Raw genomic sequence first — 18,193 nt, 5'->3', positions numbered from 1 at the left:
AAGAAACAGTTTTGTTACAATGCACTAGGCAAGATCTTAAAATATACCATCTCATCAAATCACAAGGACGCTGGTACAATTTATTTCTGGTGATGGGATGGACTTAAATTCACTGGAGGGAAATCTTCACACACAGGATGTGACAAATTAAAACTTAAGGGCAAAATACAAAAATATGTCCTAGAAAACAGAGCAACCACTCTGTCCAATGCAGGACTGACCCTGCTGCAAAACACATTTTTTTTTTTTTTTTTTTTTTTTTTTATCATCTCCACTAATACCAGCCACTCAAGAAATTTAGGTACAAGCAGTGTGCAGTTCATTGATGTCATGTAATGAAATCCTTCAAACCTCAAAGTGTGAATGTCAGTTTTAATGCAATTTAGTAGCCCAGATTGTAAAAGTGATCTGGTATATATAATGTCATATCATACAAAATTACTGCAAGCATACCACTGATTAGGATTTTCATGATAATTGATAAAAATAATTAAATGTATGGGATGTTTTGGGTGTTTATAATGCCCAAAGTGACATCGGTGTTGCCAGGAAATCAAGTCTGGACAAACAAACCAAGCGGCCCAACCCGGGTTCAGTTAAAGCAAAAGAACCTTAACATTCTCTTGTACAGCCGAATGTTTTCACTTGGATACCAGAGACGATACAGTGCGGACCGAAAACTCAACACAGCAACTCAGTTTGTGTTCTATACAGACAAAATAGAAGTAATGATACCTTATTATGTATTATGTAAGTTAAATAAAGGGTCTCTGTGGTACCTAAGTTGGACAACTTTGATGAGAAGCAGATAACAAAACAAATAATTTATTTCAGTGTGGAGTTTGCATGTTCTTCTCATGTTTCCGCCAGGAGCTCCGGTTTCCTCCCACAGTCCAAAGACATGCAAGTCAGGTGAGCTGGGGATGCTAAATTGCACCTAGGTATGAATGTGTGTGTGAATGTGCTTGTGATGGACCAGCGACCTGTCCAGGGTGTTTCCTTCCACCAAATGAACGTGGGATCAGCTCCAGCACGAGACCCTTATGAGGATAAGCAATTTGGAAAATGAATGAATGAATCTTTTATAGCTGAAAGTAACTGCTTATCCAAGTAATTAACTGCACTTCAAAATTACAAAAATATAAAATTACAAATAAAAAATTACTATCCAAATTTAAACTGGACTATCGCAAAATGCAGATAAACTACTAGTTTAATTTCATGTAGTGGAACCATTGACCACCACTGTCAACTCTAAACACCAGACTATAGAAAACCTTTTACTGATCAAGGATAAGAGATGACAGGCAGTAATCACGACATAAATCATTCTATAAAAAAATACAATATTCAAACATCTTGAAAAGGTCAATACAAATATTTATTATTATTATTATGTTTTTTTGTTTTTTTTTACAAATGTGACTTTGACACAGCTGTTGTGATTTTACATGTTCTGTCTTATAAAAGGCGCCAAGAAAACTCATGACTTGTCAGCTGCATGACGTCTAGGACAGCAATTGATTTCTCCCATGTTCTGTGGTTCTCTTTTTTGCTTTCTCTCTGTCTTCCTTTTAGTCTTTCTCTCTCACACGCACACGCACACACACACACACACACACACACAAACACACACACACACACACACACACACACACACGCAAACTGCACATGTATGCTGAGCACATCCTTAAGTATGTGTAACCGAGGCACATGTGTAGTCGGGGAGACATCGTGCTTTTTCACAACCGTCAACACTATAAAATCCTAAACAAAGCTACACAAAATTGTCATTGACAATAGCAACACTTGTGTAAATATAAATGTACTACATCACAGGCTTACTAAATAGAGAAGATCTGAAATACATTAATATTCATACAAATTAACATTTTGGTTGGTGCTCAGAGACACAGTATTAGTATAACAGTGGTTCCAATATGTGTAGATAGGTGGCAGTAGTGTGACACTCAGTCACATGTGTCCACAGAAAATACTGACACTAGAAATACTGACACTGGATAGGTTCATCTACATTAACCCTGTGAAATTTCAACACTTATTTAAACACTGATGCCAGCGCAACTGAAGTGGCTATGAATTTTGCAGAGGGATGTCACGTCTGAGAGAATGACAACCTTTAAAAGTCGCTCGTGAAAAGTGGGAGTCGTCTTTTGTCTTTCAGGTATTGTCTCAGGAATATGAGAACCAGAGGGCTGAGCTTTGCAGAGATGTGCCGTAATAGTGGATTCCTTTCATGCTGAATTAAGACAAAAATCCAGGGCATATGTTCAGTCATTAAGATGTTAAGATGTCAGATGGACCAGTACAAAGGGAACCGATTTAAACAGAGATAAAAAGGTTAACCACATGAGCCCCCTGCACCCACTATCTCTGTTGGTCTATTAAAAGTTCAGTGTACACTGCACACACACGTACCGCGCAAACCACCGAAATAATGGGTGCGTTCATTCGTAACCAATTAGGCAGGCCTACATCTGTATTTAACTGTGACGTTCGGTCCATCTGGGTCCAGTGATTTGTCTTGACATTTACAAACATGTCTTAGCTTATTTACAGTCAATAATCTCCACAAATATGAAGACAAACAAGGTAAAAACAAATTCCAGACACGGTAGAAAAAAAAAAAATCATTCAAACAATGCACAGTTTTGATATAAAAAGTATGTAAGGATGAAGTATATACACATATAAATACTATACATTTGTAATACATGACAGTTAAATAATCACTGCATGAGCTGTGGACTCAGATTGAAATAAGAGCAGTTTTGGTGAAAAGGAGTTTTGTTCATATCAGAGGGGCAACCAGGCGATACGAAAATGTCCCTGTTGCTATAGTAACGCTAAAGGAGAAAGTGGAGACAGGTCGAGACAGACCCAGGGTGCACCGCTCACTTAAGACACACCTACACACACACACACAGGCATACACACACACACACACACACGCACACACCAGCTAATACACCCACACTATTACGTATGCTTCTTAAATCAGAAAAAAAAAAAAAAAAAAAACACGCCAAGCAGGCACACACTGGCACATGCAAATAAAGGAAGAACAAAATTTGTGAGGGTCATCTGTAGTGCATAGAGGAATACCTGAACTGTGTTCTGGGAGCGTCAGGACAGAGAGACCCAAGCATACTGCCCCCCATTCTCTGTCTTTAATCCTCACTTCTCTCATGTCGCCGGGGACAAAGACTTGAACAAGCATCATTCAATCAATTCGACCAACTGTGTGCCCAAAGAAATTCACAGAGATGCTGTGTGTGAGCAAATCAATTGAGAAAAAAAAAAGATGACAGACGGTGTAAAACGAGAAGTACAAAAAAAGTACAAAAGGGTCTTTTTTAAAAAAATTCAGTCAGGTGATCCTAACAGTCCTGTCAGTCCAGATCAGCAGCACCAGCCCACTGTGTGACGACGAGTCTTTTAAACAGAGGTTTCTGATTGGAGCAGCAGTGTAAACTTATGGGACTTGGGGTCGATGTACTCCTCAGTCATTCGGATGAAGGGGATGCTCTTCACGGTGACAGCTAGGCTGAAGTCAAGACATCTCAGCAGGAACTCGGTCCCTTCCTTCATGCTGCTGGTGACCGACGCCTCGCTCACCAAAGTCCACTGGTCAGCCATCCAGCGCTCGGGGCCGTACTGCAGGGTCGGACCGGGGTTTAGGTAGGCCTCGAGGAAGGCCTGCACACAGACAAACAGAGAAGAAACTAACTTTATAACAGTATCGCATAATATGTTGGCTGCTGAGTCATGAATGAGCAAAACTGGAAACTGCAAAATTAATTTTCCTGTTTAAAAGAAGAGGTGTATGTTTTGGGCCTCACTATTCAGGCCATGGTTTGGTTCGTATCATGGTTAAACCACAGGAAGCTTGACTGCCTCAGACTTCAAGTTTTCTTTGTAAAATAAGAAGGAAAACGACAATTTCACACAAAAAATGTAATAGAGCTTTAGTAAACGCTAGACAGAATGCCACTCTAGTTGGCTCACGAGAAAGTCAGTTTTTAGTAATTACTCTTATTGAGTACGTTTACATGCACACCATATTCCGGTTCGGCTCAATATTCCGGCTAAGGTAACTGCGCCGCGGCAACTGGAATATTCCGTTTACATGTTACTTGGCATGCCCCCGTGTTTCGGCGTATTCCACTCTCTGACGTAATGCGACACTCAGCCGCGGGGGGCAGCAGCACGCGTATAGGCGTCTGGTCTGCCGGAAAAACAGACGAAGAAGTCTTCTTCCTCGTCTTATTCTTCTTTTTCTTCTTCTTCTGTCGCTAGTTCTATGTTTTCTCCCATCGATATCCTCCATGATATTTAAGTCTTTCATTAGCTGAAGGTGGACTGCAGTCTCCTGGCTCTTGCTGCTGTTCGCCATGCCGTTTGCCGCTTGCAGGTAACCATAGCAACGAGGACGCCACAGAAGTCCTTGTGAGTCGAGCATGCGCAGTCGTGACTGAATATTCCGGTTCGGGGAGTTTTCCGACTAAGGTGTTGACATGCCCCAATATTCCGGTTGGAACAGGAATATTCCAGGGGGCTTATTCGGAATTCTCTCCAACCGGAATATGACCTTAATCGGGTTCGGTGCGTGTTTACATGACACGTGCGCAACCGGAATATTGCGAATATTCCGGTTAATACAGGAATAAGGTCTGCATGTAAACGTGCTCATTGATGAAATCTGTGTTGAATGGTCCTCAGAACAGTGTTTTCTGCAATTTTGCATCACACATATAGGGAAAAAAAAAACAGAAAACTGCATGTGCAAGAACTGTGGCCAGAAAAAAAAAAGGTATTATGCTTTTTATTTTAAAATGACATATTCAAAACCACTTCTGCAGACCCTTAAAAGGTACCCAATGTGGTTTGTGACCACTGGTGATGCTGTAGTGTTCACTAAAAACATGTGCATGTCATGAGCAAGAGGATGACATATTATATACGACAATGTAAACAATACAAATTATCCCAAAATAAGGCTTTGAAAATGTCCTTTGAGGGAGGAAATGGGTTCAGCATGTAATTAGGTCTCAAGGACACACACACACACACACACACACACACACACACACACACACACACACACACATACACACACATTGAACAGTCTGCTGCCTACCAAGTGTGTTTACATGTAAAAGCCAAGCCTACCTTGGGGCTCATGTTATTGACGAGGCAGAAAGCCAGGTGCTTCTGGATGCTCTCCATGCTGTGGCAGTGCTGCCTCCTGGTGGTGCGGAGGTACTTCTGCAGGGCACGGGCCATCGAGGGGAAAATGGCCAGAGCGGCCTCGCGCACGTCCATGATATCCGAGGGGGACGCGCGCTCGTCATCCTTCTTCATGCGGCGCACGTGGGTGAAGGCCTCCTCCACGGCCACCACCAGCCTGGCATTGAGGCACCATGCAAACACCAACACCGTGTTAGCTCATCACCTCTTCAAGTTTATGCTATGTACTGATCATAAAGCAACATGCTAAAGTTTAAGTGTGACTTTGAAGAAAAATTTAACTTTGGTCCACATGGGTGCTGAAATATCCTCATTAGCTGCTCCGTGCTCCCCTGGATCGCTAGTCCACAAAACCATATTTATATTTCTCCATTCACTTCCATAACACAGCAAAACAGGGTCAAAGATAACACTTCTAGCACATAAACAAATGCCAACAAATTGGATTATGCCAATATAAAAAAGAAAGACGATTTGGTGAAATATCTACAGTATTCTGAATTGCCATACAAAGGGAGCGCAGTGCATCTAATAGGGATATTTCATTACCAAGTGGACTGATTGTGCATCCAGGTCACTGTTCAGACCAAAACACCCAAGGTTAAATTTTGCTTTAAGACCAGGGATGTGGCCTCCTTCCACCACGTTGTTCTCCAAACGTATGCAACCCTTCCCAACCCTTCCTGTTTCTCACCTGGCTCTGCGTTTGCGGACTCTTCTCTCATGTTCGGCCTCTTCATAGTACAGCTCGTTGTGGGTGCTGTCTTTGCGCTTGGCGGCAGCTGCGACCATCGCCCGTGACTGATTCCCATTACCGGGCTGTGCTGCCGCCGTGTTCCCCGGGCCTGCACCAGGGGAGAGGACAGAGGCGGGAGGGCGATATCAGCTGGGGCTGCATGGGGGAAGTGGCTCCAGCACCCCTGATTAATGGGCTGTATCCCAAACTGAATCATGGGAAGAAAAGGTCAGGAGGGAGGAGAGCCAGGATCTCCCACTTCAGCGCACTTTAATGTTTTAAACAACCATGAATCAGCCGTCCTGGTCAGCATTACATCTATTTTATATTCCATGGACCTGATCCAAGTTTTAAGATAGGCGGAGGGTGCCTGTTTATCTTCGTTACATATCTGGGGCATCCTGCCAGCTTATCACGCTGCTGTCTCGGTAATTGTAGCGAGGAGAACAGAGGCAGCTTCCACTGGCAACATCAGTAGCTCTCCTCAGTCTGATGGCAAAACCTTTTTATTGGGGGGGAGTGGATTAAATATTCATCATTTTACACTTCAAAGGCCATAGTTCCAGTTAGATCTGTGAATTCATTAGTTTGTGTGACAAACCCATAAAACTAATGGAGCTCATACAGCAGTATATTAGGAGTTCCTGGGGTATGAGTCTGGAGGAGGAAAATCTGGTCCATATTCATGAAGATCTGTACAGTTTGGGGGAAGTTAGAAAATGTAACCCCTGCAGGTCAAGTACGGGATATAAATCATTAATAGTCTGATCTGCATACCTTTCTGTGTGTGTGTGTGTGCGACTAGGTGAGAGAAAAACAGAGAGTGGTGCCTGTAGAGTGATTCACCCAGACTGTAATATGATTATAAACTAGGTGTGCACTGTAAATATTTTCAACCCACTGCTGCCCCACTATATATATATACACAGAAAATAATAACTAATCTAACTGAATTTGAACATTTTTGGCCTACATATTCATGGTACGAGAAGAGAGTGAGTGAATGATCGGGGGAGAGAAAAGGGAGGTGTGGGCGGGGTAAAAAAAAAAAAAAAAAAAAAAAAAAAAAAAAAAGACAAAAGGAAAGGAAAGCGAGAGCGAGCCAGAGACGGGGCGAGCAGGAGGAGGCAGAGATGTGGGGGTATGCGAGGAATGAGCTTCACTCTGATGAATTATTGAAGGCTTGAAATTCCACGGCCCCTTGAGGCCTTTCCGCTGTACACTGATAGCCGTGAGGGGGGGAGGGAGGTGCTACAAGGACACCATATCCCATACTGCATCTGTCCCACAGATCACAACCACCGGGTGGGGGTAGTGGTAATGTGTTGGGGGGGGGATGCTTTTAACTGGGGTAAAGTGTGTGATATGTGGCATCACAGTGTGTGGGGGTGAGAGTGTATATGTGTCTGTGTGTGTGTGTGTGTATATAGGAGTGCTTGCCAGGGATGCAATAAATACGTGACATTTGGGACATGAGGCTGCAGAGTGGGATGAAGATGGGAGTGAACCGAGGCGTGAGATTAGCAGTTTCCTGTGATAAAGTGCCGTGCCGAGTGACAGGGAGGACTTTCATCGGTACTTACTGTCAAAAAGGTACGTTCTCAGTTTGTTTTTAAAAGCTGCTTATGGGAGCACGAGGGAGGAGAGGGGGAGATGGAGAAAAGACGTCAAAAACAGGAGACGGGTAGGAGCGGAAGAGCTGGTAAAGGAAACGATGGGAGGGGAGACCGAAAGAAACACAATTTAAAGAACAAGTTCACCCAAACATGAACATTTTGCGATTGTCTTCTCACTCCTGTTCCCGCTGAAACACAGGTGAAGCATCATACAACACACAGGGAGGTAACTAGCACAGCTCCATAGCGGCCTTCACTTTAGAGATTCAAAAGGGGCAAAGAATGATAGCAAAATGACTCCATGCAGCTTGTGCATCAGCCAGCGGGTCAATCACATCCTAATCAGAAAAGGCCTCAAGATGAGCTCATGTGGCTTTAGGAGACTGCTGCACACGCTGCGTGGATCTATGTTTTGTTGGCAATTTTGACCTCTTTGGAAAATAAGCCAGGCACTTGTGTTTCAGCAGGCACAGGGGATGAGTAGATAATGACAACATTTTCTTGTTTTGGGTGAGCCTCTAAGAATGAGGTAAGAGGTTATAATTGAGACTAACCGTCCACGTTGTAGACCTTTAATCCAGCCAGGTGTTTGGCAGCTCGGTGCTTAGAGGCAGACAGGAGGGCCGGGTTGTGAAGAGGAAAATCCCTGTAGTAGAACTCCAAAATGGACAGAGCTGCCCTCTGAATACTGTGCACACACAGTGAGGGAGGGAGAGAGAGAGCAAGAGAAAGAGAGAGAGGGAGAGAGTGAGGGAGACAGCAGAAATACATATTACAGTCCTGGCTGATTCCGCTCATATAATTACCTGATTGGAATCACAATCCTGTCTGAACCGCAGCCTTCCCACCGAACAGACGACTACAAATTGATCACATTGCTTACAGCAGATGACTTTTATTGCCCCTGTCTGGGCCTCGACTTTCCTCTCTATTATCCCGCCAGCTGACACAGAATCAGACCAAGGGCAAAGTCGAAGCGAACCCATCAAGTTTTCTCTCACTTGGTCAGCAATGTCTGGTATTTATCAGAGCGACACACAACTGGAGCTAAATAACCCCGGTGTCTCGGTGTCTCCCAGCCCCGTCATGGTCACACGCTTGATCATAACTGAGACAAAATAAGCCTGCCGCGGCATCAGTGCCTGTCTGGGGCACATTCCCATCCCTCCCCCCTAGACTCCTAGAATAGAATAGCCTGCCTCGAGCAAACTGGACAATGATGAGTAACTCGATTACTGCCACGCCATTCTTCCCTCAGGATATGGCCTCCAATTACACACATACTTCAACATGGTAGGTTGTAATGACTGTGACTGTCATAATGTGTGTGTGTGTGTGTGGATGTGTACTGTACGTGTGTGTTCACCTGGATGTGTGTGTAAACCTGAGCTTGCGGAGCCTCTTGCAGTGCCAGACAAATTGTCATGCGAGCATATGCGAGGCTTATCTTCACAGTTTCATTTCGTAAGAAGTGAGGGACGTGTACCTGAGCTGTCCCATGTTGTAGTAGCGCGTCTCTCCGTCTGTGGAGCGGATGACACACACGCTGTAGCAGGGCTGCAGGTGGCGGAGCTCCAGCAGCACCACGGCCAGGTAGTGGACAAACAGCAGGGAGTCCACCAGGGAGACAGCGAACTGGACGATGCCGTGGTAGTCCTCATCCTGTTCAGCACACATCACAGGCGTCACGAACACATACACCGCTGTGGTGGTAACTCTGAATCTGATGCTTTCGTTTTTGAAACACTAGCAACACTAGCAAAGAAACACTAGCATCAAGCATGCCGGAACGAATTTTTGAGGTGATTAACAAGATTTTTTGCCTTTGCCATCAGGAGGTCATGACAGTGTGGATACCTGACAGAAAATGACACTGAATCCACATTTTTGCCAAGATTTGGGCTTTTAAAGGCAGTGGTCTTAAACTTTTTATCAGCTGATGAACAGCCTATTTCAGTTTAATGGTTGTTTGCAATAAATTGCTTACTCATTTTTTTTTTTTTTGTCACACTCCCATTTCTTCTTTTTGCATTTTGAAGCTCTACTTAGAACCTTCTTAAGATCCAACAGCGCAAAATGTAAATTCTTGCAATTTCTCAACTGGTCTTAAGATTTTGATCAGGAGTGTATAAAAATAACGGTGTTTTCCCTGAAATCGTAGCGCAGGTTTAAGAAAGCCGATGACTGCTTTTATCACCAAAATGAAAATCTGTCGAAACATCCCATTTTAAAACTGTAAAGCTAGCAAAGGAAGTTATTATATAGAAACACGTACATGTCCAAATGTGCTTATGAATGCAGATGAAAAAAACACATTTGCATTTTGTATTAACCCTGTAATATACCCCATTCACTTCAGAGTGGACACGCATGTGGATCTACTTATTGTGAGTACAAGTTCTGTAATATACTGTGAAGAAAACACCATGTTTCATAACTTCTGGTGAAGACAATTTACTTTAGGAGTTTTTCACATCTTTTAAGGACAGCTAGTATCCTATAAAACCCACACACACACCTGTGCATCAAGGATCCGAACGCCATAGAAGAGCCAATAGGACATGGTGAGCAGGAGTGTGAGTGTGGTGAGGAAGGCACGGTACACACACACTCTGGGCAGGCTGGCGCGGGCCGGGCGTAAGAACAAAGCCCACACAGCCAGCAGGAGGATGAGGAGCTTGAAGGAGATGGAGAGGAAGAGGCCCTCGCAGGCCGCACCACAAGCCTGCAGCCTGTCGGGCCACATTATAGCTGGGAGAACCAGGAAGGCCAGGGGGGTGGCCAGCACCAGGAGCCCCACACACAGGCCCACAGCCAGGGGGACATAGCGCCGGCAGTTTTGGGTCCGGTCCTCGGTCCCCTTCCCCAGGCCAACCACTTCCTCCTGGGACAGACTCAGCTCTGAGGTGCCTGTCACCGCGGTGGTGGTCTCCCCCCAGTTATCATCCTGACAGGACAGGAACAAAGACAAAAGGAAGACGTTTTACAACTGGTGGATATATGTTCAGATGTGTTAGACTGTACATGTTAGCTCTTACTCCCAGAAAAACGATAAAATTAACGTTAAAAGAGACAAACAATAAAACCATGACGGAGAATACATAGACAATTGGCAAAACAACAGACAAATACAAACCTGAGTCAGGCAACCAACAATGCCTCCTTTATCCGATCCCCCCCCTCTTTCTTTGCACGTATACGAGAGTGACAGGCCAGACTGGATGATGAGTAGGAATCGCCAACGACTTTATGCACCATGCACACAGCACATCTTTCATGCTATTTAGAGATGTTTGATTTCTTGTAGTTCTGCCTCATTATAAGGAAGTCTTCAAAGTCCCATTGATGTGATAGAGGATGACAGGATGGGTAATGCAGCGCAGACACAGACGCAGACACACACACACACAGGCACATATACACATGCGCACCTACACATACAGTGAATCACAACAAAAGCCGAGGCTTTGCATGCCCATCATCACAAATTAGAGTCAAATTTTATTCTCCTTCGCCGACAGGGTCATTTAAAGCATAAATCTTTCCAGGAAAGACACACGGTGAGAGGAAATTAATGATAAATCTGTCTGGGGAGGCATTCAGTCTTTGTCTGCGTGTCTGTCATTAATTCATATAATTAGCCACTCATTTTCTCCTATAGTGTCACTCTGTGTTCCTCCCACTACCACCAATCACGGATGCAGCCACCGCAGAGAGAGTGGAGAGGGAGAAAGAAACGAAGCTCAACAAATATGCCTTTGTGGACACACACATACACACACACACATACATACACACATACCTAATTGCAGCACATAGTCTGCAAAACCCTCATATTCTGGTTATGTGGCCCTAACTATCTAATGAAGCTGTTTGGAAATGAGACAGGCTGTGAGCGCAAAAGAAAAAAAAAAAAAAAGCAGGTAGGGGAGGTAGGCTGGACTAATTCTCACCACAGACTCACCTCACAACCCACCGTGTCTGTCTGGAGTCTGGGCTGCTGTCAGCTGTCCCACTCCAGGCTATTAAGAAGCTGATATCAGCCGTGCCAAATTAAGTGGTCCCCGCCACAATTTGTTGAATGCGAAATACGAAATTTACCTTCGGCGTGAACTGTGCATATTGCCAATCAAGAAAGCAGAGAGTAAAAAAGCATGAATGCTGCACGTAAGTATGGATCCTGGCCTCCATTACTGTTCGCACCCGATTAACTCGACCACGCTGGAGGAGAGGAAGCCAGCGGGAGCCAGATGATGAATGAAAGTGCGAGCAGGAGGAGCGGGAGGAAGGGAAAATGAGAGAGGAGGACGGCAATGGGGGAACGTCTGTGAGAGCAGAAGAATAGTGGAGAAAGATGATAGGCGGTATTTACACAAGACAGTAGGGATATTTTAAAGAAGAATATAAAGAATACAATAATAATTATCTTAAGAATGATCTTATTTCCTATTATAACTGTTCACTTCATTGTCAATAACATTACATGGGAATTGCATAATGTTATCTGCCATTTATTTCTATTTTCTATTGCTGTTGTACTGTTATGCTTTGGCAACATGCAGACAGGAAACAAAATAAAATGTGTTGGTAAGGTGTTGGGCCACCATGAGCCACCAGAACAGCTTCAGTGCTCCTTGGCATAGATTCTACACCCCCAGCTGGTGTTTATACTGTACAATAAAGTACAGAATATTTTGGAAGAATGGAGCTCCAGACCTCCAGTAGACTTCCAGTAGACGTGGAGAATCTATGCCAAGGCACAGTGAAGCTGTTCCGGCAGCTTGTGTTGATCCAATCCCTCACTGACACACATAATCTCGGCTTTTCCTTTAATTTGTCAGCTGCCTGTAGGTCTTTACCTGCCATGCCAGTAAAGCTCATCTGAATTTGACAATAGATGGGGGGAATGCAGAAGCAGCATTTCATCATATGGCTCCGTCTGTCACAGTCATGTGTGTGACCAGAGGTCAGCTCTGTAAATGTTACTGTACTCCGCCTCATCTCCATTCAATACCCATCTCATTTCTATTCCTCTCACACCTCTCGCCTTTTGCTCATTTTCTCTCCTAAGCCAACTCTTTTACAGTAACAGCAAACCTCATTCCACACCTCAGATGTCTGAATGGGCATGATGAGCGACACAGCAATGTGGAAATAATATCTGTTACCTGAGCAGAGGCGGTTCAGTGGCCATTAGCTGCGCGCATTTCAGCTGAAAAATGAGACCATTTAGCTTTAGAAAATGTGAATACTAATGTTTTCTATTCTGCATTAACACCTCACTCTCTTTAGCAGCGTCAATGCCAAGGTGTTCATGAAGACAAGCTTTCATGTTCAAGTCTCAGTGAAAGAAAGGTGTGTATTACTGGTATTACTGACCTAGCTAATACAAAGTTAAACCAACCATTACCACTGACTCTCAGTGGCTTAATCCAAAAGATTAATGCAGCACTAATAAGGTCTGATCTCTATATGAAGTGAGAAGGAGAAAGAGAGAGAGAGCGAGCGAGCAAGCAAGAGAGAGAGAGAGAGAGAGAGAGAGAGAGAGAGAGAGAGAGAGATGAGTGCTGTGTGCCTGGCAGCCTTCTATGGCAGAGGGTGAATATGGATTATGGTTAGGCCTGTTACACCAACAGAAAGCACAACAACAAACAACAGACTAAATGCTAAATGACAGGCTTAGCTCTGCTCTCTCTTTCTCACACATACACACACACACACACACACACACACAAATACACACACACACACTGAACAGTCGGCTGCCTACAAAATACGACAGCCAAAATCTACTGGCCTGGTGGAGGCTAAAACAGCATTAACAATTCTGTGTTGTGCCACTTTTGTGTGCATGTGTCGATGTGTGAGTGTTTGTATGGGTGTGTGTGTGTGTGTGTTCATATGAGTCATAGGATACGGGAGACCCAAACAAACAGCGTTTGTTGAAAACACCTCACGGTTTTCCTCCCGTTTTCGTCATTCCTTTGTTGGAAAGGTTATTGTGAGATCAAATAAAAAGTGTGTGTGTGTGTGTGTGTGTGTGTGTGTGTCTGTGCACAATGAGCATAGAAACAAGAAGACGAGCACAAGCGAAAAACACCCAAATCAGACGCTTTGCCTCGCCCCCATGTGATGCACAGTTACACTTTAATGTTGCTGGAGCTGACATCTTGAAGAAACCGAAGCTGCTGCCTCGCGGCGCAGAGTCACAATGTCTCAGTCTCACAAGGTAGCTGGGACAGTCTCACGGTTCCAGGTTTGGCATCTTGTGTATGACTCACACATGGACACAAACACACACACACACACACACACGCATGCAAGATCAAGACTATAGCGTTGTGTCATAGGCATGCGTGTAAACATGGAGGATTATCCATATCAGCTTTCCTCAGAGTGGTGTTTGGCTGCATGCTAAGGCTAATCTCAGTCTATGAGAATTCCTCTGTGCATTAGAGCCTATTAGCGCTCTATTCGCTCTGCCAATCTCACAGAGCTGCTCCTCAAACTCACAGGCCCCGGTGGACACAGTGCTGGTACTGATGGTAATGATGCTAGTGGTGGTGGTAGTGTGTGTGTGTGTGTGTGTGTGCCATTTGGACACATTTGGCTGGCAGGCTAACGTCACACAATGGCAGATTACTTTACACGGCGCACAATGGACGCGAGCTCCAAGCTGGCGATCACATGACAGCGTGGAATGTTGGGAGTCCAACCAGAGGGCAACGCCGAACGAGACGGCAAAAAAAAAAAAAAAAACAGGTCAGATCTGGGAGAAATTTTCAGAACGCATGGCTGAGGAATAAGACGTGCGTGCGTCCTACACACAGTGTGGCTGGGCAATACGGACAAAATCAGATGCCACAGTTTGATATTTCACTGAATACCTTGTGTTGATTGTGTTGATACTGTAGGGATGGCTACGGGTGCTTTCGAAAGACATTTACACACAAGATTTTTGTAAACTCATCATGTGGATACAGATCGAGGCAAACAACAGAACAGCTACGACAGGCTAATAAGTTCAGAAAATGTCATCCCTTTACTGTAATCCAGCCTTTTTAGCCAGAAAAAGACAACACTCATGCCGTATCATGTAACTATGATATCAAATATCCCCTGTGAATAGAACAGAACAGAACAGAACAGGATGGCTACTGTCTACTCATGTGGAAATTTGGCTTAGGCTTAACCATGTGAATAACATGCTAAAATGACAAGGACAACACAATGCAGAATACAGAACACAGAACATGTGAGAGGCTCATGCACCCTTGGAATCAGAAATTCCTTCAACACAGTCTAATAACACAGTATTGATATTATATTGATGTATCAGCCCACCCTAACACGCGGTAAATGAAAGCTCGGGCGAGCACATCTGTTTGCACGCACGCACGCACACACACGCACACACACACACACACACACACACACACACACACACACACACACACACACACACACACACACACACACACACACACACACACAAACCAACAGTACATACGCCCTGAATGAAATGCCTCCTTTCTACTATCAAGTAGGTCAGCCCAAGGCACAGTCCTCTGTATCACTCACTCCCTTTCTCCCTCTTCCTCACTCTCCTTAGTTGTCTATCACTTCTTACTCCTCCTCCTCTCCCTCTCTCATTCACCTCTTACTGCGATATTACTTTTCTGTCTGTCTTTCCCTCTCTCTCTCTCTCTTCTCCTTTCTTTTCCAGGACCTTTATCCCCTCTGCATCACCATCATTTTAAATCGTTTGATGGAAAATCATGAAACTGGCAAAACTGATGCACAGGAGGAAATGGTTTTTCTTTTCTTTTCTTTTCTTTTCTCTTTTCTTTTCTTTTCTTTTCTGTGCCTTGTGCAAGGAAGACCCCCACCAATACACTCTGCAGTAAAGGCTATCATGCAGTTGTAAACTTCCTTTCCACTGGAAACAAAGTAGAATGTAATATGCAAATGGATGCAGATACATGGAAGTTGCATCACACACACACACACACACACACACACACACACACACACACGTTGCAGTACAGCGCAGTCCGTACAAATCCATGCAGGCCTGGAGGAGGGATGCTAATCCTCTGACCTATTTGGTCCGTTGTCGCCATAGTGATTACAGACCAGGCACCACAGCAAAAAGCAGGCAGCTGTGTGAAGATGAGTTCAGAAGGTCGTGCTGCAGAGTTCACAGATGGTGTGCTGGGCCTTCCTTTTTAAAGGAATGGGATTACTTCAAGTGCAGTTTGAAAGTATGCACTTACACAAAGCAGGGTGCATTCATTCTTTCATGTTTGTCATGTGCAAACGCAACACATCTTATATTTTTAACCCCAATAAGACGCCTGGGAGGATGTGAAGGAGTACCTGGGCGTCGTCTCCGAGCTCTGCGGCCGGTGTGGGCTCCCCCGGCAGCGGCTCTCCGTTGTGAACAGGGGAGTTCTGTGAGGGCGTGTCGGGGGGGTTGATGATGACGGACCTCTCAGAGCGACTGCTGTCCTTACTGCTGCTGGGCTTGTGCCGCTCACGGCTCCGCTCCCTGTGCGAGAGGCATACAAGTGCATGTAACACACACACATACACACTCAGTCAGAAGGGAGGAAGAGGAACATACGGGACAAAAAAAATTGTTTTCTTTCTATTACACATAAAAGCAGGCAAATGTGGTTGTTCATGTGCATTCAGACTCACACACAGACACACATAAACACAAACAAAGCGCGGAGGGGGTGGTATGGGAATAAAATGAATATTCCAGCAGCTAAGCAGCAGCAGAGAGGAGGGGGAAGCGAATTATTCTCTCATTTACAGACTGCGCCTGGTGAATCACTGAAATAGGTTAGAGCCACTCAGCTGTGACGACCCTAATCCACAAGCTCTGTCCATCTCTCAATCTCTCGCTTGATCACTCCCTCTCTCTTCCTCCCTCTTGCTCTCTCATTTTATTTCCACAACTGGCATGTGGCTTGCTCAAATTGGAAAAAAACAAACAAACAAACAAACAAAAAAAAACACAACAAAACTGTCAAATAAAAAGCAGCAGAGCGGACAACAAGTGCTGAATGCATTCTGCGAAACGTGAAGCGCCTAGCAAGCGCAGGTGTGAGCGATGCACTGCGTGTATGGAGAGCGATACAGCTGGACACACACTCATGTCACGGAGAAGGAGACACAAAGACAGTTAGATAATAAGGCACGAGACATACCCATGTCGGTTTGATCTCCCGGAGCGGCTGGAGTGGTAGGAGTAGCCCGAGTGGATCGACTCAGTGTCCATTCCAACGCAGTTCAGATTCAGCGATTGGCCCGGGGAATGAGGAGACTTTCGATGTGTGGCACAGAGGGCAAGTTGGCAACACTACACAGGAGGGGGAAGGGGTTGCTATAGCGACTGGCCTGCAGAAGACCTCAGGAATCTGCGACGACTGACAACTACCACGGAGAGCTGCTTTAGAAGCCACATTGACCTGAGATAGAGACACAGGGAGAGAGAGAGAGCAAGGTTGCCATCAAGGCTTTGCATCACAACTACAACGGACAAATAATGAAGTGGATGTACAACTGGCCTGCAGATGCCAGCCGAGATTTGTCTGAACCCTACTAAGCTGCTCATGCTTTTGCTGATATTAAGCATTCAATGCATTTTCATGAGGGTTTAGAATTATATTTGTTCCAACAACCACTGATCAGAGTTATCATCCATGTCATTAGAACAGAGCATCAGAGACATGCTATAGCTCACTGTACAATTCCCCTAGTAGGCAGACCTATAAGAGGATTGGCAGGTAGATGCAAGATTATCCATAATAAAAGAGGCCAGCAGGGCTGCTTATTGGAGAGAACCTTACGACACAATCCAGCGTCACAATCTGAAACGTTTTCATGATATAATGCAGTACTCAACACAATTGAGCTTAAAATAAAGGCTACTGCATGCTATCTGGCTATACTAACAAAAATATACAACATATTATATGGTAAATCGGTTGATAAACTGACTCAAAACAATTTGATCCAAAATTAACATTCCAATTCATTACAATAGATTTAGCACAATGCACATAGTAAACACAAGGCATGCAACTGTATATGTCATGACATCATATCAAAATGAAGTGCATAAGTGACACATGTCGATGCAGGGGGCTAGAGAACTGATATAATATTGTGAAAAATAATACTGCAATACTCAGTGATATCCTTTTTTTCCACAGCTCTAGAAGCGAGAGGGCAGGGTTTCAAATATTGAAGATGCTGAAAGATACAATATTGAAGAATCGGGTTTCAAAATGAAAAATCGAGTTTCAAGTTTGAAAAAAGTGACACCTCTCCTACAAAATGTCTCAGAGCACATAATGTGATATTAAATGATGACTTGCAGGGAAGTGTTTTTTTTTTTTTTTTCTCTTTTCCTCCAAAACGGACATTTCATGTTTTGGAAATGAACTGTTGGTTTAGAGCTGACTCTCCATCCTGTTACTCTCATTTTAGCTGTAATGACCTCAGATTGAATCTGCCAGACCGCCTTCCTGGGCCTTAATGTGTGCTGTGTGCTCCA

General features: G+C 44.3%; 1 protein-coding gene across 1 annotated transcript; it reads right to left on the bottom strand.

Annotated features, from left to right (window-relative positions):
- Positions 1–1,404: 1,404 nt before the first annotated feature.
- LOC115379867 (vang-like protein 1) lies at positions 1,405–16,912 on the bottom strand. Its single transcript, XM_030080805.1, has 8 exons — positions 16,842–16,912; positions 16,003–16,174; positions 10,142–10,570; positions 9,110–9,285; positions 8,178–8,311; positions 5,966–6,116; positions 5,194–5,428; positions 1,405–3,720 (listed from the first exon to the last, which is right to left on the bottom strand). The coding sequence occupies exons 1-8, from the start codon at positions 16,910–16,912 to the stop codon at positions 3,460–3,462; spliced, it is 1,629 nt and encodes a 542-aa protein (XP_029936665.1). The 3' UTR covers positions 1,405–3,459.
- Between the last annotated feature and the right edge of the window lie 1,281 nt (positions 16,913–18,193).

Source organism: Myripristis murdjan, chromosome 21, assembly GCF_902150065.1.
Source record: "Myripristis murdjan chromosome 21, fMyrMur1.1, whole genome shotgun sequence".
Classification (NCBI taxonomy): Eukaryota; Metazoa; Chordata; class Actinopteri; order Holocentriformes; family Holocentridae; genus Myripristis; species Myripristis murdjan.
This window is presented reverse-complemented; position numbering and strand designations above follow the sequence as displayed.

Excerpts from the sequence above, each read along its gene's own strand:
- LOC115379867 (XM_030080805.1), bottom strand. The coding sequence starts at position 16,912 with ATGGACACTGAGTCGATCCACTCGGGCTACTCCTACCACTCCAGCCGC. Across the intron at positions 10,571-16,002 it reads AGCTCGGAGACGACGCCCAG|GATGATAACTGGGGGGAGAC; the intron begins GTACTCCTTCAC and ends CTGTCCTGTCAG. Across the intron at positions 9,286-10,141 it reads TTCGGATCCTTGATGCACAG|GATGAGGACTACCACGGCAT; the intron begins GTGTGTGTGTGG and ends TGTGCTGAACAG.